The sequence below is a fragment of the Pyrgilauda ruficollis genome, unplaced genomic scaffold (assembly GCF_017590135.1).
Source record: "Pyrgilauda ruficollis isolate IOZ18807 unplaced genomic scaffold, ASM1759013v1 scaffold14, whole genome shotgun sequence".
NCBI classification, from domain to species: Eukaryota; Metazoa; Chordata; class Aves; order Passeriformes; family Passeridae; genus Pyrgilauda; species Pyrgilauda ruficollis.
This window is the reverse complement of record NW_024512543.1, coordinates 6,915,639-6,935,969: the sequence shown is the minus strand read 5'-3', so window position 1 is coordinate 6,935,969 and position 20,331 is coordinate 6,915,639. Positions and strand designations below refer to the sequence as shown.

At 39.6% G+C, this 20,331-nt stretch overlaps 2 protein-coding genes across 6 annotated transcripts in view; one reads left to right on the top strand and one right to left on the bottom strand.

Moving 5' to 3' along the window:
* ZNF106 (zinc finger protein 106) overlaps positions 1 to 997 on the bottom strand; it is a 41,323-nt gene extending 40,326 nt beyond the window's left edge. For both annotated transcript variants that reach the window (XM_041460108.1, XM_041460110.1), the window contains exon 1: positions 627 to 997. The gene's annotated coding sequence lies outside the window, so the exon portion shown is untranslated. The remainder of the gene's footprint in view (positions 1 to 626) is intronic.
* Positions 414 to 19,065, top strand: SNAP23 (synaptosome associated protein 23). 4 transcript variants are annotated; one of them, XM_041460119.1, is made up of 8 exons: positions 414 to 569; positions 7,986 to 8,087; positions 8,709 to 8,750; positions 10,523 to 10,571; positions 11,212 to 11,329; positions 14,709 to 14,861; positions 15,415 to 15,559; positions 17,847 to 19,065. In XM_041460119.1, the coding sequence occupies exons 2-8, from the start codon at positions 8,031 to 8,033 to the stop codon at positions 17,910 to 17,912; spliced, it is 630 nt and encodes a 209-aa protein (XP_041316053.1). In that variant the 5' UTR covers positions 414 to 569; positions 7,986 to 8,030; the 3' UTR covers positions 17,913 to 19,065. The 4 variants fall into 4 exon arrangements, with proteins under 4 accessions (XP_041316053.1, XP_041316050.1, XP_041316052.1 ...); XM_041460116.1 differs by lacking the exon at positions 414 to 569 and adding an exon at positions 1,049 to 1,171; XM_041460118.1 differs by lacking the exon at positions 414 to 569 and adding an exon at positions 1,062 to 1,175.
* The last annotated feature ends 1,266 nt before the right edge of the window (positions 19,066 to 20,331 follow it).

Here is a 20,331-nt window from a genome sequence, read left to right as displayed (position 1 = left end):
TGCACGCTGGACGGCACGCCTGCGTGGCCGCGGGGCCTGCCGGGAAATGCAGTCCTGGCGGCGGCAGGAGGGTGGGGGACGGCCGACAGGCGACTGATCTTAATGGCGAGGGCACCAGCACCGGCCAGCTGGGGGCATTTACCAACAGATAATGATAACAGAGGTGGTTGTTGTGTGTAAATACAGCGCTTTAAACGCACAGTGCTACGTGTTACCGCTGTACAGATCAGACGCTGCAGACGGCGGGTACCTCAGCAGCGAGACGCCGTGGATACCACGCCGGCCAGGGCAATCTGCTCCAGGGGCGATTTTTAAGGCAGGAGGAGAAGAGCGCGGGCTATGCACTGTGCAATAAGCCTTACTCCACTGGGACCTTTCACGAGGCCAAAGTCCACAGGGGCTTGGAGCATCCCGAGGTGCTGAGAGAGACGAGGGAAACCAAGACCCAGCTCTGAGATCGCAGCAGCAGTTTCACTGGAAGGGGGCTTCAGGACCCACGAAAGCTGATGCAGGCCCTGATGCTGTGAAAGCTACCCGCTGTGTTTACAGTGCTTACAGCCTTACAGCAGGTACGGGATCTGACAGCAGCCTCAGGGAAGAACTTATCACACCGAGAAGGAATATACCTTAGGAAATGCTGCGCGGTTCAGCTGCAAAGGATGAGGTCGAACAGCAGCTTTCCCTTTCTGTCCTCCTTCTCGCCGCTGGTGGCAGAAGGGGGCTCACATTCACACTCATCGTCCTATCAGAGAGTAGTAACTGGAGAAAACCCGCACTGATATAAACAGGCCACTTGTGTACTGCGCTGTTTGCTGCCGCAGCTCCGGTCAGCACGGCCGGACCGCGGGCCCCAGCATGCGCAGCCCGCACCCGGCACTGACACCCCGCACACCGCACGCTTCAAGGAGGGGGGAAGGAGGCGCAGCAGCCCTCGCGGGCCGCCATGCCGGCTGTCCACAGGCCGGTGTTGCGGGCCTGGGCCGTGCGAGGGCGCCGGGGGCGGCTCCTTCCGCCGCCGCGCTGGGAGTGGCGGAGGAGCGGGGCGGGCCGGCCCCGCTTCCGGGGGCGGCGGTGACGCGCGCGGGCCGGCTGCGGGGACGGGCGGGACATGGCAGCTTAAAGGGGCGGCCCGGTCCGGCGTGAGGGAGCGGCGGTGGCTGTGGTGGCGCCGGTAGGTGTGTGACGGGTTGGGCTTTGGCAGCTTGCAGCGCCCCGGGTAAGGTGGCAGGCTGTCTGATCGGTCCGTGTCCTCCTCCGTGCCGCGTAGCGCCCTGTGCGGGCGGGCTGTGGCTGCCGGGGGCCTCTGCGGGGCGAGGCGGGCCTGGCCCGCGGCGGTTGCCGCCCTGTGTCGGCTGCGCGGGGCAATGGGGCGGCCGGGGATCCGGGCCCAGGCTCTCCGAGCCTCAGCTCTGGGCTGCGCCCGCCCCCGTGTGCGGGGAGGCCTCGTGGGCTCGCCCCTGCCGGGGGCGGCAATGCCATGTCCAGCTGGTTTTTATTTGCTTGGTGAGAGCCCGTGAATTGCGCTGTTAGTAGGGTCCAGGAGAAAACCCACCTCTTACTGCTTCTTATTAAACTTAGGTATTGTGTCCTGCTGCCTTTAGACCAATCTGTAAAATGCTGTAATGTTAATTTAGTAAGCAATAAGAACCGAAGTGCTTCTTGTGCTTCTTTCACTTGTACGTCTCGCTGCCCTTGGTCCTTCTGGGAAGCTGCTAATGAGTCAGCTTTATTTTTCGCTTTTTTTTCCCTTTTTTCTCTTTCTTTTTCACTTAATGTGAAGTCAGCACATAACTTGACACTCTAAGTGGACGACCTAAAGGAACTTTGGAAATTTCTTTATGCAACCTCTCTAACTATTTGCCTAACTTTTTTGTTGTTGTTGTTCCCTTAAAAAGGGTACTAAATGCTCAGTGTTTAGAACTAAGGGTGTTGTTTTACTTCCCCTTCATAAACAAACGTGATTCTGTGCTGTAAAGGGAACAGCTATGTAGGAAGGTGTTTAGGGACAAAGGAAAAGCCACTTGTGATATCAATTGCTTGCTTGATTGATCTAATTGAGCACTTTATTGCTTACTGGCAGTCTAGTATTTGTATGTCTGACCTCCTCTGCTCTGCAGTTTTTTAAGTAGGGGCACAGTTACATAGCACAGTTTGTGTTTTTAGGAGAAATGGAATCTGTAACTCAGTAAATGGATCGAAGTTGGACTATGAATTTGTGTTGGCCGGTATTGGATTTGGAGGAGGTTTCATGAGGCTTTTTCAGGGGCAAAAATGAGTTGTTGAGGTGAGAGTAGAACTGAACCCACTGCACAGAGGAGGTGGCATTGGTAGCGCCTATTCATTGTGCTATCACCTCTGTGCAGTGTGTTCAGGAAGCTGATAAGGGAAAGCAGGAAGCATGCAGAGCAGTGTCTTGGTCCTGGCCCTGGCCTCTTCCTCCAGGGCTGCAGATGCTTTATTCATTTATCTTGTAGACATAATCATCTGGAGGAGTACATTCTGGTGCTGATACCTTCTGCCACCCTGCATTAGCTGGGCTGAATTTTAGCTAACTAGCAAGTAAGATAGCTGTTTGTGTTATGGAAGGGTTTTAAAAAAGCAACTTTTCTGTATTAGTGAAATTAAGAATTTGAACAAAAAACCTCCATCACTAAACACAAAGCTGTCTAATTTTGATATTTGTAAGCATGTACAGGAAATTCATATTTAACATTCCCATATCTAAGAATATTGTTTCATTAATTTTTCCATCTTTTGGGGAAGGCAACAGTTCCCTTTACAACAGAAGGAACTGGGAGCATCTGCAATCACCTGAGGCCGTACTAATTCATTGACAGCTAAAAATACAGCTCATGAGATGCTGGCTTCCAGTCAGTTGCTGCAACAGCCGGGTTGTATCACCAACTAGTTCCTATCTTTGTGGTAAGAAGGCATAGGCTGTGTTTCTCAATCATACTTGTAGATGCACTGGATAGGCTATTTCCTTCTCCCCCCCGCCCCCCCCCAGATTGCAACTTGTCAGTGAAGGAAGAAGAGAAGTTTGCCATTTTGATTAAAAGCATAACTTCACAGGAAAAGGGTTATGTGCAAATAGAAGACCTTCAGATGGTAAGGAACTAGTTTATGATATGTAGCAAATGTAATGAATACATCCATTTCTGAATTGCATTCAAAATTCTGAAAGGCATTCAGCCTGTCATAGGTACAGAACTGCTGCTTGTCAGCCAGAGATGGAGTACAAAAATCTTATTCTGGTTGGGTTTGTGCAAGTGCCAGCAATCAAAACAATATTGATCTGGTGCAAGTAGACCTGTCTGGCTTTAGAAAACTTGTCACTTTTGTCAGCCTCTCCCTGTCCAGATGTGGACAGTGTAATTGGAATTGAACAAGCACTTTATCAGGCCTTGATACCCTGCAGTTAATTTAAATTCATAAAGATCAGTAAGGGTTTTGAGTGCTTTGGACAGCACAGCCTTAATGTGCTGTGACTCTCTTAAAGCAAGGAATTAAGCTTCCTTTTTTCTCTAGAGACAATAAGCATTAGAATTGCTTCTCAGCTAAGTGCTGAAGAAAAGCATATTTAAATAATGTAACTTGCCTACTGTAGCTTTTATTACCATGGAAGTGTCTTTTAAATCCCAGAAGATTATGGGTATTGAAAAAAAACTTTGAAAATTCTGTGCAAAGTCAGTGTTGTAATGGATTTTGAAACTTGTTTGCATTGGAAGCTGAGTGTTTGGTATAAATAGCTGGCTTCCAGTTGGCAAGTAATTCTGAATGAAAACACTTGCAAGAAAAACCCTTGTGTATGGTGCAGTAGAGTACTCTTAGGCCAATGAGAGAGGCAACAAAAAAAGATTTCATGTTAATTTTTTACAGTGTGCTCTGCGAAGGTGGGTGGCAGAGACGATTATGTTGTTGCTGGCTGCATACACCAATGCTTTAATCTTGACGGTCTTTCCATTCAAATGCTTTATTACCTCCCCCTCCAAAGTTTTTAACGTGCCTATTGTCAGGAAACCAGCCAGTGAACTGCTCTTGGATGAAGTGGTACTTCTGTAGCTTTCTGATCACAAGCTGGTATTTAAACCTGGGGACATGGTCAGACAGGTCTCTGTGTGTTCCCAACACTGAACTTGCTCTTCTTGCACTATGGAAGTTCTGCCTTGGCAGATGTTAGCTCCCAGTTCAGTAGCTGGGGTTGGGACAGAACTCGGTGCTTGGGACTGATCCACTGCAAATGTGGCAGTGTGAGCAGTGCTTTTCCCAAGAGAAAATTTGCACTGTAGTCTCATGGGATCACCCTTCTGCTGATAGAGACCTAGCCATAGCTCACATCAGTCTGTCACTATAGGACACGAAAAAAACACAACGCGAACACACTGCTGTTCTCAAGATAAAAAAGGAAAGTTTAGTTTCTGACTTCAACATTTATAGATTTCCAAAGGTGACCAAAATAGACATTGAGCATCAATGTTAAAATAAATGGCTGCTTTAGCAAATATTATAACGAATGTTATCACAGCCATATCAAGTTTTTATCTCCATATATTTTGTCTTTTTTGAGTAATCTTAATGCCTTGTATATAAAATAATTTTGTCATATACCATTAACATTGGAGCTAGATACCTCAAAGGATGTTTTATGATTCCTGGGCAGAAAGATGGGTAAATGAGTATCCTTCTTTATGTATGTATACTGTGTTCTCTTGGAACAGCTGAGTTACAAACGGCCTCATCTTGCATGAAGGGCACCTGCTATTTTCAGCTGTTCCAATTAGGCCTGCAACTATTGAGTGTGTATTCACATCTTCAGAAACAGCCTATTTTTAAAAAGTTTTGTTTGTTTTAAATTAGTGTTGTGTGCTTTTAAAAATGTTTTTAAACTGCTGTGTGGTGGGTTTTTATTGCCTAGAGAATGTGTTTTTCTATTCTGCCTTATGGCACTAATTGCCTCTGCAGAGCTACCATGCAGCTTGTGTCTGTGCTTACAAAGACAATGCTGCAAACTAACAGGAATAAAACGATGGGTTTTTGGAGTCTAATGCATTTGGCTTGGATATTCAACTTTAAACAGATATTATAATCATACTAATTCAAAGAGCATGCTTTCTTATGCTTGTCTTAATAAAGAAATCTTAATATGTCTTGTTTTACGTGCTCTAATGGTAGTGTCTGAAAAGTGAAGTCTAGAGAAAGAAGGAAATGTTCTGTCACTTTTCAGTGACATAAGACCTCAAGAAATTATCAGAAAAGCTCAGCAAATAGCTGAACCCTTTATCTATGATAAATGGTTATCAGTACCTTTCTCTTAACCAAGTGTTCTGAATGGTTTTACTTAGCTTATTCACACAGGTAATTTATCCTCACAATTATATGGGCCATTGCTTTAAATTATGGTTTCATGATACAAGAGACAAAGGACTACAGGTGTCCAAATGTGAGCATCAGAAGATAAGCAAATGCGTAACTCGGCTTTGAAAAATCCTGGAAGTAATTTTTTTCCCTTCTGTGTCTGCTGTGTTGGAAGGGTTTTTCCTCCACATCTTGAAGCTGGATTTCTTCGTTGTTACATCAATTTATAAACAGTTTCAAGACAAAATACTATTAATTTAGGGCAAAAGTAAGTGGAATGCTGTGCATTTCTATAGAATTTCTTGCTGGCTGGCACTGGAGCTACTCAGGAAGATGAGAGCAAGCTAGGGAAACACAAAGCCTGTCTGTCAGCTGTTGGAACTGGTTTGCTGATGATACAAAGCTAGGAGGAGTGGCTGATACCCCAGAGGGCTGTGCAGCCCTTGAGAAGGACCTCAACAGCCTGGAGAGATGGGCAGGGAAGAACTGTCAGAAATCCAACAAAGGCAAATGCAGGGTCCTGCACCTGGGAAGAATAACCCCAGGCACCAGCACAGGCTAGGGGCCAACCTGCTGGAGAGCAGCTCTGCCAGGAGGGACCTGGGGGTTCTGGTGGACAGCAACTGAGCCAGCAGTGCCCTTGTGGCCAAGAAGGCCAGTGGGATCCGGGGCTCATACCAAAGAGCATTGCCAGCAGGTCCAGGGAGGTGATCCTGCTCCTCTGCCCAGCTCTGGTGAGGGCATATCAGCAGTGCTGTGTCCAGTTCTGGGCTCCTCAGTACAAGAGAGACATGGAGCTCCTGGAGTGGGTCCAGCAAAGGGCTAGGAAGATAATTAAGAGGCTGGAGCATCTCTTATGAGGAAAGGCTGAGAAGCTGGGCCTGCTCAGCCTTGAGAAGAGACAACGGAGGGGGGACCTCATCAATGTCTATCAGTGTCTCAAGGGAGGGTGTCAGAGGATGGAGCCAGGCTCTGTGCAGGGGTGTCAAGCAACAGGACAAGAGGCAAAGGGCAGAAACTGATGCACAGGAAGTTCCACCTGAATATGAGGAAAAGCTTTTTCACTGTGCAGGTGACTGAGCACTGGAGCAGGTTGCCCAGAGATATTGCTTAATCTTATTCAGTGAAAATAGGTACTTTCCTCCCTGTCCCAGGTTCACTGGTCCTTAGATATGCAAATCAGCTTGAAGGGCGTTCCCAAATTGAAAGCTGAGACTGCCTCAGATAAACCTTATGAAAGGAGCTCAAGCCTATGAATGAAAAGATAATTCACTGATTATACACTGAAATTGGACTACTGAAAACAGAGTTATTTAGATGCCTTGTGCAATAATATCTTGATTTTTTTTTTTTAATGATAGGAAAAACTAACTTGCATTCACATCTACTGTAGAGAAATCTCCTAGAGCCATAGTCTCAGGCTATGGTAGGTGCTGAAGACCAAACCTGCTGAAATATTGTTTAAATCATGAAGTATTTCAGCTATAAGGGATTTAGGTGTCCTGATTTCAGTTCACCATCAGAGTTATGCACACTTCCTGTGAAGAGCTATGGGGTAACAGCTGGGCAAATCTGCATAAATTTACCCTCCTAGGAGCAATTACTTATGTTATATATTCTAAAATACTAATCTTGTAGGGAAAAATTAGTCAAGTGAAGCAGGATGTTTGGAATTATATCCATGAGTAACATGAACTTAATTGCAAGCTACTCATGTGAAAGATCAAGGATTAGTTTAAAATTAAGGGGGGAAAATATCCTCTTATTTCTGAGCTTATGTGCTATCTCATTAAATTCTTGTGTAGCCTGTGAGCTCTGTTTTCCCATTGCTAGGAGTGCTGGCTTTATTACCATTCCTCCAACACAAGTGCAGATTCTTAGCTCTGAAAAACCTGTCTCTGATAGGAATACACTTATTGATGGGATTGCTAATTCGTCTTGTATTTTAGGCAAAATATCTTCTGTTTTTAGCAAAAGGTAAATCATGGTGTCTTGGGATTTCATTTATGACCCTGTGCTTAATTTGAGAAAGGTAGATTAGAAACTTTTGCTACAGTTACAGACATACCAGTTAAAACCCTTGTGGATCCTTTTGCATTTGAGGAATTCACCATACAATAATAGCAACCATTTCTAGAGTCTTACTTGGGATAATTTTAGGTGGTGTTTTGTCTGTGAAAATGTTTCCTCTTTTTCTGACTATTTAAATTATTCAATGGAAATGGAAAGAACACTTAAAGTCTATACTAATAACTTAAATGTCTTAATAAATTTATTTCTACATTATTGAGCAAACTAATGTGTTTTTCTAGCATGGAGAAGTTTATTATTTTAAGACCTTATTTCCTATTTTTTACCTAACTAACCACAGAATTTTTTCAAAAATGTTTAGGAAGCCAAATCTTGGAAAGAAAACTGCTTTATATACTGATTGTTCCTCTATTTCTTTTAGCTCCTCGGTTAGGTCATATCAGCTGAATAATGATTTTAGTGTCTTCTAGTCCTAATGAGATATTTTACTATGCAGAACGAAATGTATAGGCTCTCATTCTTTGAACTATCTTCTACTTTCAACTCAAAATACTGATGAAAGGATAATTCTGATTCTTACTTGGTATCTGTTATTACAGGGGGAAGGTTCTCTTTGGTGTGATTACAAGTAGTATTTCCTCATCATGGATGAGCTATCACCCGAAGAAATTCAGCTGAGGGCCAACCAGGTCACTGATGAGGTAAATATTATAGGAAGACATCTGGGATTACAGTGTTTGTCTGACAAGATTAGAATATCTTTTAAAAACAAAGACCAGGATAATGATTCTGCAAGGTTATAGCTGAATGTTTTCACTTTAGTTGGTGAATACTGGAGAGAAGACTACTCCTAAAAATAGGAATGGATTTTAAAGTCACTTACTTAACTGAGTACTGATCACCCAGTCCTGATTACTGGTATAATAAAATCGACTACTCCTAAAAATAGGAATGGATTTTAAAGTCACTTACTGAGTACTGATCACTCAGTCCTGATTACTGGTATAATAAAATTTGATTACCTCCAGCATTTTTAATCATATTGATACTTTGTGGCTTTCTTATTTAACTAAAATTCATTTGAATATGTCATCTTTTGTAAGATTTTTCCAATGGGATAAGAAAAACAATAGCAAAGACTAAAAATGAAGAAAAACTAATGTGTTGCCACTATGAGCATGTTGTAGCATGTATTAAATATAAACAAGGTGATGAACCTTTTGTATACTATTGCCTTACTACAATAAACTGGCAGAGAAGACTTTCAGACACTGATGTGTATATAAGGAATTAATGCACTCATTTTAAAATTTTCTTTCTAGTCTTTGGAAAGCACAAGGAGGATTCTTGGCTTGGCCATTGAGGTAAGAAAAAAGCTTTTGAATTCTCTGGATTTATTAAGTATAAAAAGTGCCATGCTAACTGTAATTTTAAACAGTTTTTTGTCTTTCTCAAGACACGCACACTTCATCATTAGAAGTTGCTGCTTTAATTCAGTAGTAGCATTAGAATGACATAACCTTCATGATTTTCACAATCTATCAGATTACAGAAGAATCAATACCCTTTTTATCTGTTTTAAGCCAAAGGATCTGGTCTCCAAATGCTACAGATTAGTTGTAAAAAGTCTTCTGAGGGCCGCTTATGTCTTTGGCTGCTGCAAAATTTGCTTTTCATAACATCTTTCATCTGTATTTCAGCTCACTTTGTTGACAGTGTGGAAATATTTTGCTGCTGAGGACATTAGGGCTCAGCTGGGTGGGGTAGTAGAGTACGACTGCTCTTGTTTCAAAGGAGTAATTCTACGTGCATCTTCTTACAAGCTGTTCACCAGTTTTAACTGATAAGGGAACTCTTAACACCCTTTTACATTATTTGAAACAAATCTGTACTTTGGATTTATCAAAGTGAAATCGTATGAGGAATCTACTCCTCTGCACAGTTCTGGCTTGCTTGCTGAAGATACAGCTGCAGTGAAGCATTTGAATCACTGTAGCCTGATGAATACTTCACACACAAGTGTTAAGTACATGTCGGGAGCCAACATAATTTCTCTTGGTGTCATAGTTTGCTGATTCATTATGTGCTGCCAGTTTACACTAAAGCATGGGGGCAACTTGCATGCTAGATCCAAGACTCTGAGCCAGCAAAGAGCTCTGCTGTAGTATATTCCTCACTGCTAAATTCTTAGAAATTATTCTGAAGGCTTTGTTTTACTTGCTTTCATTCTGGCTCCCAGGACTAAAGGCCTTGTAAGCCCTTTTGAAGGATGTAGGGATGAATGAACCAAATGCTAGTTCTCAAAATGAAGCACAGCTAGGTTTGCTTTTCTGGCTAGACATTGTCACAGCTCAGTCTGAGTATTACAATAAATTTTATCATCTTGTAATGGAAGAAAAACCTCACAAAAACACCATAAAACCTTACTAATTGAGATAGTGTAACAGGTAAGGGGCTTGCTGAAGATACAGCTATTACCAGTGAAGCATTTGAATCACTGTAGCCTGATGAATACTTCACACACAAGTGTTAAGTACATGTCGGGAGCCAACATAATTTCTCTTGGTGTCATAGTTTGCTGATTCATTATGTGCTGCCAGTTTACACTAAAGCATGGGGGCAACTTGCATGCTAGATCCAAGACTCTGAGCCAGCAAAGAGCTCTGCTGTAGTATATTCCTCACTGCTAAATTCTTAGAAATTATTCTGAAGGCTTTGTTTTACTTGCTTTCATTCTGGCTCCCAGGACTAAAGGCCTTGTAAGCCCTTTTGAAGGATGTAGGGATGAATGAACCAAATGCTAGTTCTCAAAATGAAGCACAGCTAGGTTTGCTTTTCTGGCTAGACATTGTCACAGCTCAGTCTGAGTATTACAATAAATTTTATCATCTTGTAATGGAAGAAAAACCTCACAAAAACACCATAAAACCTTACTAATTGAGATAGTGTAACAGGTAAGGTGCATATCAGCCTAACATAGCTTGTAATTTGAGACTTCTAATACCTTTACTACAGAAGTTATTTCAAGTACAGTGTTTTATTATAATCTTGGTTGGATTATCAAATTTACTGTCCAGACCTTCTGATTTTGCACTCCAGTCTTATTTTACATCTGCAACTAAATTTCTTTCTGCAGTCCCAGGATGTTGGCATCAAAACTATTACCATGCTGGATGAACAAGGAGGTAAGTTCTTCCATAACACTAGAAATCAGTATCAGACTGTAATAACTGTAAGAAAACAACTACCACAGAGTTGTTGCTGATACCATGCTGGATGAACAAGGAGGTAAGTTCTTCCATAACACTAGAAATCAGTATTAGACTGTAATGACTGTGTAAGAAAAGAACTATCACAGAGTTGTAGCTGAAGGCTTATTATAGACTATTTAGGGGAAAGTGAGATTTCCTAGTTGGTTATTCCTATGTATTTGTAGCATTTAAAATATGCTACAAATCTGCTAAAGTATGCTACAAAGATGCTAAAGTAGTTGAGAGCTAATGATAGTTACGATGTAATACAGCTCTGCTACAGAAGCTGCTGTTTTCCACTATGTCATGAATGTAACTAGCTGCATTTATTCTAAGAGTAGCAACAGAAATGCTGCTCTAAGGTGGGGAAGATATTTGCCAAGTAACCAAAACCTCTCACTGAATATCTTTCTTAAAAATTTAAAAAAAAAAAAAATCCTAGAAGGCAAGAAAGAAAAAAGTCAATGGTCTTCATATAAAGATAGAACTGAAACGTGTTCCTGCTATAAAGAAATATTAATTTTCTTCACCTTCCCCAATCCATGTTTAGTCAGGTTACTTGTTTCTCTTCTAGAACAACTAAATCGTATAGAAGAAGGCATGGACCAGATAAACAAGGACATGAGAGAAGCTGAGAAGACACTGACAGAGCTCAATAAATGTTGTGGGCTCTGTGTCTGTCCTTGTAACAGGTCAGTTATATTGGTACTTGGGCCTGGAGTTCTAGAATATTCCCAATATCTACTGTACCAGGAAATATTAACTAATTAAAGAACTAATTTAAAAATGCTGAATCTCTACCAAAGTTGATTGTTTTGGTTTGTAGAGCTGCATCCTTTTAAAATTGTATGAGAGTAACTGAAGCTTACTTGTATCTAACCATACATTGTGCCCCTTTTACTGTAAATATAGCTGCTTTATAGCATCCTGCACAGTTGTGTCCTGATCTCTTTAAGGCTTCTGTTTAGTAGAAGACTATCAGTGTCCATGCAGATGAGACCAAATTGAACTGCAAGTAGCTGTATGTCAGTGCCTGTCTGTTAGAAATTTAATTCCAAAAATCATTTTTTCACAACAATACTTTTGTACTAATTAAAAAGCAAGACAACTTATTCATGCTTTAGGGAGGGTGAGAGTAGGAGGACAGAGCAGACACTGATGTTAAAGCTTTAATCTTTTCACTAGTGACTACATAAATTCTTGCAGACCTGCTTCACAGTACCTTTATAACATCAGTGTTATGGCTGCTATACCTAAGTCAGTTGAGTAATCCAATCTTTATTATGGCACTTGATTTGTATTTTTAAACAGCCTGAAAAATGTCAGAAGTATTTTTCATGGTGTCCTAGCTTTAGCTTTAAGCAGTAAAGTACCAAATTGTTTGTGTTAATTGGATGTGATCATGGCCCTTCCAAATGAAGGAGGCATAAATTGACTGTGGTGACTGAAGTGAATAGTATTTTGGTTTTTGCTCTTTAGCATGAGCAAAATCAGTTATTCAATGGAGAAGTAGCAAAAGTTCAGGTAAAAATTCCTTGGAGTAGCTGGGCCCACTTAATCAACATAATAGTACTTTAAGGGTCATTTAGGATATGGATGTGACTTCTAAGGCTGAAAGTCTTAGTGCTTTAGTCCCTTGAAAATGAAAATGTCCTGTCTTCTGGATGGGTGTGCTTACCGCTCTATATTAGTTGGCTTGAGCTAATGGACTTTGAGCATTTTGACACACTCAGTCTTTGTTTTCTGTAGTTGATAGTCTTATTTCACTGAAGCTAAGCAGCTTTTTGACACTGAGCAAGCTCAGAATTTGTGAACTCTTGTGGCACTCCAAGTACACAGATAAAGAGAACAGAAGTAGTTGTGTACCAAACTGGACAGTAATGTATAGAAAAAAATGGGTAAGTAGAGGGCAGCAAAGAAGGAGTGTCTGTCTTTCATATATCTACTGGTACACCAAACCTTTCTCCAATGTCAGATTTATTTGTCAACCAGTTACCTCCATAGCTTTTCATATTTTTCATAAAAGCATAAAGCTATATAAGCTAAATCAGAACACTTGCTGAGTTATTGTTTTGTGGTTTTTTTTGTTTTTTTTTTAATATCGCCTAGGTTTAGATTATTTATAAAAGCTTTGTGAAAGCAAAAAATACTGGCAGTTCTGTTATATAATCTATGTACTATTAACAATTTACCTTTTTGTTGATCTTTACTACTTTCTTCTCCGTTCTCTCCTAACACTGATGCTTGCTTTCTAAAAATGAAGACTAGGATAAGAAGCTGTATTCATTTAAACTGGTGAAAGTGGATTTTAGGACAAGGTCAGTGTTAGTAGTGCAGATGCATATTTAACCAGCTGTCTGAAGTGATGTTTCTATTGCCTTTGTGCTTGCATGTGCATGATGTCTGTCTGCATGCGGTTCTCCTTGTGATTGTGATGTGTGATTGTGATGTATACTGATGTGGATAGAAAACGTCCATTACTACAGAGGATATTATTAGCTGTGGAAATGGTGAGCAACTGCTTGAGCCATTGCTGGTTTGACAGGTTGTGTAAATAGCCTTGGTTTTGTAGAAATGAAACTTCAGAAGTGTGAATGTATAGTAATTTGAAAAACAGCTCTTAAAAGCAGGTGGTGAGAAGTTTTCTTACCTGTGCTTACTTTGAACAGTAATTCTTTTTCTGGATGTCTACTTCACAGGTGCAAGTAGTCTTCAGGTCACTTGATTTTTGTTAATAAAGTCCTCACAGTTGCCTCTGGTACCTAAGAATTTGCTCCTCCAGAAGCAAATAATACAAAGATCTCTTCCAGTTATGGCTTTAGTATAAATGAGATTAAAATATAATGCTCAATCTAGTTGCAGTAAATGTAGCGATCTTTAGGCCTGTGTATGTACAAGGAGCTAGAATTGAGTAGTTTAGGTTTCTTCAGCGTTTTGTTGGGTGCAATATTTCCATTATGAATGGAGAAATTATTCTATTTTTTCCCCTCAATATATTCGTTTTAGATTACTTCTTGTAGGATCTGACCTATGAGATGTAATTTCCCATATTGAATACATAAACATCAGTAGAATGAGGGGGAATATTTGTTCATTACAGCTAATTTCACAACTCGTCAAACATGTAACATCCAGGTTACTGAAAGGCACCATATCTCTAGAAATTGCCTGTCATTGCAAAATTAGGTGTATTGGGACATTACAGATTTCCCTTCACAGGTGTCTAAAGAAGCAGAAAAATGGCAGTGTCTGGATTGTCTAGCTTAAACCTGAAAATGCCACAAAACAAGATGAACATTCTCTTATTTTGAGAATATTCTCAAAATAAGTTCTTCAGGATTCATGAGAACAGACCTCAATTTAGATAAGTTTGTTTTGCTAGGTTTTCTTCCCCTCATGCTTTTGTGGCTCTGTGAATCTTGAGATTGCTTTGTGTCAGTGTGCTTTCTTTATTTTTTTTTTCTCCTATGATTTATGTGGAAAAAGTATAATGGCAGGTTGTCTTATTGATTTAATGGAGTTAGTACGATTGAATTGCAGAATGAAAGAATTACTTAAACATGATTACTCTGAGTTCATAATCACAGTTAACATGAGAAACATTAACTTCTTCTGTTGCCAAGTAATTTTTTAATGTTTGATTTAAAAAAAATAGTACCAATTAATGGTTTTCTTGCATAGTATAGATAATTGTTTGAGGGAGTTTTTGCATTCATCCTCATTTCTTCCTGAAAGAAGTGTTATAAGTGCAACTCTATGTTATGACAGGGTAAGCTTTCCTGTGACTGTCATAAGCTTCTGTCCTCTGATAAAGTATTGCTTTAAGCAAATTACTGGTCTTAAGCTTTAATAAAAGAACAAAGTAATCAATGTCCTTAGAGTAGCTCAGTTGTGTTTGTGCTATCAAGACACAAGAACTTGAGTTGTATAGACAAAGTTTTATCTGTACAAAATTTGATCTCCTTTGGGCACAAGACAAATGTTTCTGAAAATTCTAGATTAATACTGAATTTCAATCAGGAAGCCATATTTCTGGTGTAGTGGTTCAGATTTTTTATTTTTGTGGAGTAGGACAAAGAACTTTGAGGCCAGCAAAGCATACAGAGCAACCTGGGGAGATGGAACGGAGAACTCAGCAGATCATGTGATATCCATGCAACCGAGAAGTATAAACCAGCGGCAGCCTCAGACTCCTGGAGGACCAAGTGGTGGATATATTACAAGGTTTGCTAGTTCACATTCCTCAATCTCAAATGCACAAATCCTGTTACTAGTTGTCAGCTTCTTTCAAATGCATTTTGGGTCAAGTTGCTAAATAGAAAATTTTACTATTGTTTGGAGGAATTGTTGTGTCTTGGAGAGGAGATGGCAGACACCTATACCTTCAGTATTGTAGTGCTTATCCTACACTTCTTTTTTGTTACATGGTGGTGGTATGGTCAGTCTGTTTCTGGATGTGAGAACTATAAGGCATAGTACTGAGTTATTCAGGGGACTTTTAAAAATACCAAGGTCTATTACTGTCATAAAGTATATTTGAGAGAAACTCACATCTTAAACTTCAGGAAACTATTTTAAGGCTATTTTTGTACTAGTGGCTAGCTTAGCACTCTTTTTTGGTGAATGCTTGCTTGAAATACAGGGAGTTTTAAAAGGGAAAAACATACCTTGGTTTGAATGCATAGTGCAACAAACAGTCAAGTTCCACTAGAGTAAATCTATGCTAGATAAAACCAAGTTTTTGATTCTTGAAACATTGTCTTAATTATTTGAACAGGATAACCAATGATGCCAGAGAAGATGAAATGGATGAGAATCTTGCTCAAGTTGGAAACATTCTTGGGAATTTGAAAAACATGGCTTTGGATATGGGCAATGAGATTGATGCCCAGAATAAGCAAATAGACCGGATAAATATAAAGGTAAATGTCCAAGGTGTTCTCTGCTCTAAGTTCAGAGGTTGTAACTCACAGGTTATTAGGAATGTGCTCACTGTATTTGCAGCAAATATGTGGTAAGGTTATGCCATTCTCTAGGTTGCAGTGATATGAACAAGAGATACACCTTGATATATATAGGGTACATAGCTTAAAATTCAAATGCTTGAGTGACAGGAAATCTAAATATACAGCACAGATTGCTACTTACTCTGAAAACTAGTAAACTTCATGGGATCAAAAGTACAAACATTTACTGGAGGTATACCTGGGGGATTGTTGCTTGCAGGAAATTTTTTTTCTTGTGGTAGAGATTAGGTATTTTTAACAATAGCAAGGCTCTTCTGGAATTCCTAGAAAGTCACTATAATGACTGTGAAGTAAACCACAAGTTATTCATTGCCTTAATTGTTGTGGACAAATTAATATTGGACCTGGGGAGACTTTGGAAAAAATGGCGTTTGTAGGTGCACAGGGAAATGGTCTGCATATTAAGTTAGTTATAGTAACTTCCCTTTTTGTATATAATTTTATTAATTAAGTATTAGCTTCTCCAAACAGATTAACATATATAAATATGTTTTGGGGAGGTTTCTTTCAAAGGGCAGCTTAATGAGAATGCTAAGTCTACTCATTTCAGAATATGGACATTTCTAAAATAGAAGTTATTTTATGGGCATCCTGGTTGAGAAAGGAAGAAAAACCTTTAATGAATAGTGTATATTAAAGATTTCAAAAAGTAGAAGTGAACACTGATTACTGTGAAATTATAGTATTAAGACGAAATGGGATTTTAAAAATCTCACTGAAATGTTGCAGTAGGGTTAAAAGCAAGAGGAACGGAATTCCTCTGGTTTGACAAAAATGCTGATTGCACCTGTGTCAGCAGCTCAATTTTGTCTAGTAATTTAGTATTGATAAGGCAAATCAACATGATCATATGGAGGATGCCTTAACTGTTCCCTGAAACTGCACATCTGATTACCATGTTAAAAAAGTCAGACAGGTTGAAGTACTAGAAAATTTCTTGGAGTCTAAAATGAGATGTGAAATTCTTCTAAAGCAGACTGAAAACTGCCTGGTCAAATAAACTGCAAATGGGAATTACTGTTTTTAGTGATAGTGTTTCTAGTAGATTCAGGCATCTCTTTTGGCCTGATTCTCTTTTGGTTTAGTGATTTGAATAAATCTTGCTGATCAAATCTTACTAATTATTAAAATATGGTGTATAGAAGTTGGAATTGCTTTGCAGACCAGAATAAAAATGAAAGTGGAATTCCTGGCTTTGAGACTGGCAACTTGTCTCAGGATATTTAAATTAATCCTTCTATGCTGATAACTTCTTAAATGTAGTGAACAGTATGGAAACCAAACCAAATATTATCTGTAAATCTCCAAACAACAGTATCATGCAAAGAAACAAAGAGCTTAACTTCAGAATATTAACTTCTATTTTTTTTAGGCATTCTTACTCACCTGGGAAATAGGCTTGACTGGGTGACTTTTGGTAGTATTATGCAGGACTCCTAGTCTGAAGAAACCCATAATGAAACTTACATTACTGGATTTTTCTTAGAATATCTACTAACTAGATTAGTGTTTCCAAAGTGTTGCTAACAGATTAGAGTCTCCCTTTTTTATAGTAGGTTTTTGTTTCTCCACTCCCCTTGACCAGAAAGGCAGGAAGGAGGGAATGGGAGGGAAGAACTTGAACTGCAAGTGTGCTCTGCCCAGCCCATTTCAAGACAAAGGTGTGAAATGGCCAATACTTAACACATCAACCTGTGCTAATACTTGGCACAGGTTGAGCATCTTAGGAGTTGCACTCACTGTGAGGGCAGAGGGTGGTTTTGTGCGTTTTACACTTCCTGCACATTTCCCACAGCACACTGCATAATTGGGGAATTACTGATAAACTCCTTATCATACCTTTCGGTAAAACTGTGTTTTGACACTTGTTCACCCTAGATACTGTGACCCAACTTTTGATGCTTTACACAACAATAAAATCTAAAGCTTAAAATATCAAATTGTTACAGCACTATTCCATTGGAGGGGATGTGAATGAAAACTATGGATTTGCACTAAGCAAAATAAATCTGACTTCATGCCCACAGACTCAGTTTTGACTATTACCTCCAGTGTACAGAGATTCCTCCCCTTCTCTCTACCACAATGATGATACCTTGCAATTCAGAAGTTCATATCAGTTTGAATTTTTAAATTGTTTTGCATCGAGTCTGCAAATGACCTATGAATTTCTCTCTTTCAGGCCGATACAAACAGGGAACGCATTGAGCAAGCGAACATCAGAGCCAAGAAACTAATTGAAAATTAAAGCCTGCTGTCATTGTTCAATGACAGCCTCTCCAGCTGCAAGCCACCATATTCATGGATCTGTGAAACTTCTATTCTGAAATAAGAGGGGCTGGGACAAATGAAGCAGTACCCCTTCTGTAGGGATTAGTTTTCTTTTATTGCTTCATGTAAACATGGCCTTGACTCCAAGAAAGCAGCCAACTTCCTTCTACTCATCTGCCTTCATCTTCTTTAAACTGCTCAGGGCTAAAAGTGTTAGGGCGTTGAGAATCTTCTTGCATGTTTGATTCCTCTTCCCAGTTTCTTTTTTTTTTTTTTTTTCCTTTCCCTGCACCGGAAATTCAGTCCTTTATTTAAGTTGAACAAGCAGGGTAACCTGAATTCACAGTTGTGGAGAGTTGGAGAGGGCACTTTGCACTGTTTGAAATACCTCATAAGTTGAGTGTCTTCACTAAAATAGGGACTAGGTGAATGTTGTCTGATTTGTATCTCTAGCATCTAACCATAGTTTTACAATCCAAACCACAATTGGTTTGGAGTTGAATTTGTGTATCACAGAACTGAAGAGGCCCATTACTTACAACTTGTGGGTTGAGGGCTTTAAAACACTTCCTAACCATATGAACTTTAAGGTAATGGTAGCCAGAGGGATATACAGGTTTCCATTTCTTTATTGTAAATTGACATCAGTTTGGAGGCCATGACTAATCATGCTGCACTGTTCTGATAATATTTGTTGTGTGTATATACCTATCTGATCTAAGCCCCATGCACACAAGTAGAGGAATAAAGTAGGGAGATAGTTTTATCCCCCTAAGGTATTTATTTGATGGAAAAATTTACACGTCTCATCTAAAAGCTAACTTTTAATTGTTTGACTGAGGCATCTGAACTGGAAGAAACTGAGTAGAAAAGCATGCAGTTTGCTTGCATCCCATATCTTACTCTCTTTTGGCCAGTTTTCACTGGAGTTCAGTTTATGGCTTTCTCCAGTGCAAAATAATGATTGAGATCTGGTGCAGTGTTTGCTCTCAGCAGTGACATTGGGGGTGCTTCTAAAACCTACCAAAACCAGAGAAGCTTATTGTGAAACTTCTTTGTCACAAGTCTGGAGGAAGCAGTAGCTATTTATGAACTGTATCCTAGTTCTAAATAAATTAGTTCTAAATAGATTCCTGACTGGCTTATTATTGCAGATATTGGGACTGGCAATTGGAAATATTACATATCCAAGTTGCTTGCAAATAAAATGTTCTTACTCTGTTGCAGAATAGAGGAGTTTCTGACCAGGTGAGTTAAACCACTCTCCTGTGAAGAAAGTTTGGTTTTACTGTAATCTAAAAAGATTTTCTTGAATTCTTGATAATTAAATTCTAAGTGACTTAGATTATTTTAAATCCACCCAGCAATATATTATGCTTGTTTTAAAGTTGAAAATGATGCTTTGGACTAACCTGTGATACTCAGTGTTGGATGGCAAAAATCTTCAAACCAAATTGATTGGACAAATAATTTAAACTTAATAGCATTATGGGGTGCTTTTTTCAAGGACAGTCCACAAATGCCCTGTAGCCACTAATATTGCATCCCATAGTCACAGATGACACTAATCCACCAAAATGCAGGACAGCATTTGTTAAGTGTTCTATTTTCTTTTTAGTAGAAATACAGTCAGTGTTATCAGTGTATTTACAGTTGGGTCCCAGGACAACTTGATATGTAAAGAAAAAAGAACCAAAACCAACAACCACACGCACAACAACCCACCAAACAAAAACCCAACCAAACAAAAAAAAACCCAAACAACCAACCAAAGGATGGGGCAGCTGCATGTAAAAATAGGCCAGTGGCAGTTTGCCTTATGTGAATAAGGTGAAGTCATTTTTAGGGGACTAGATACTTGAGTAGTGTGGGTTGGCTCCTCTCTAGCTTCCAGTAATTGTTGGAATGCTAATGAATTTCAAAAGCTCACTAGCTACCCAATAAGTAAATTAAGATAATGTGCTTAAAAATGCAAGTAGCAAAGGAGTACTTTTAAGAACATTGCATGGTAAACTTCGAACAGCCACCTGCATAGAGACTTTGTATGCCCTTTTTTCCTTCTTAAAAACTTTAGATTAACTTAAGGAATATTTGCTGCTAGTTGTGAAAGCAAAAGTATATGTTATTTAATTATAATTGTCTCCTGGAACAGAAGACTGAAGTGGTTACCTTATTCTGCCTACAGTGCAAGCCTGCTCTGTAGCATTTGGACATTCCAAACGTCAGAATGTTTTTCCTCCCTTGCCGTTGCAAGTTCTTGTCCTTGACTTGCCTAATCTCTAACAATAAATGAGCATGTTTGCTGTGATTGGTATATCAAAAGTGTAATATTGCAGTGAATACCACACAAAATAATTTCTGAGACTCTTGAGTATTATCTGAGTATCAATACTATT

What these genes read in the sequence shown, in the direction of transcription:
- SNAP23 (XM_041460119.1), top strand. Translation starts at nt 8,031, where the DNA reads ATGGATGAGCTATCACCCGAAGAAATTCAGCTGAGGGCCAACCAGGTC. An exon ending in TGTGTCTGTCCTTGTAACAG is followed by an intron (nt 11,330 to 14,708) that starts GTCAGTTATATT and finishes TTTGTGGAGTAG; the next exon opens with GACAAAGAACTTTGAGGCCA. An exon ending in TAGACCGGATAAATATAAAG is followed by an intron (nt 15,560 to 17,846) that starts GTAAATGTCCAA and finishes TCTCTCTTTCAG; the next exon opens with GCCGATACAAACAGGGAACG.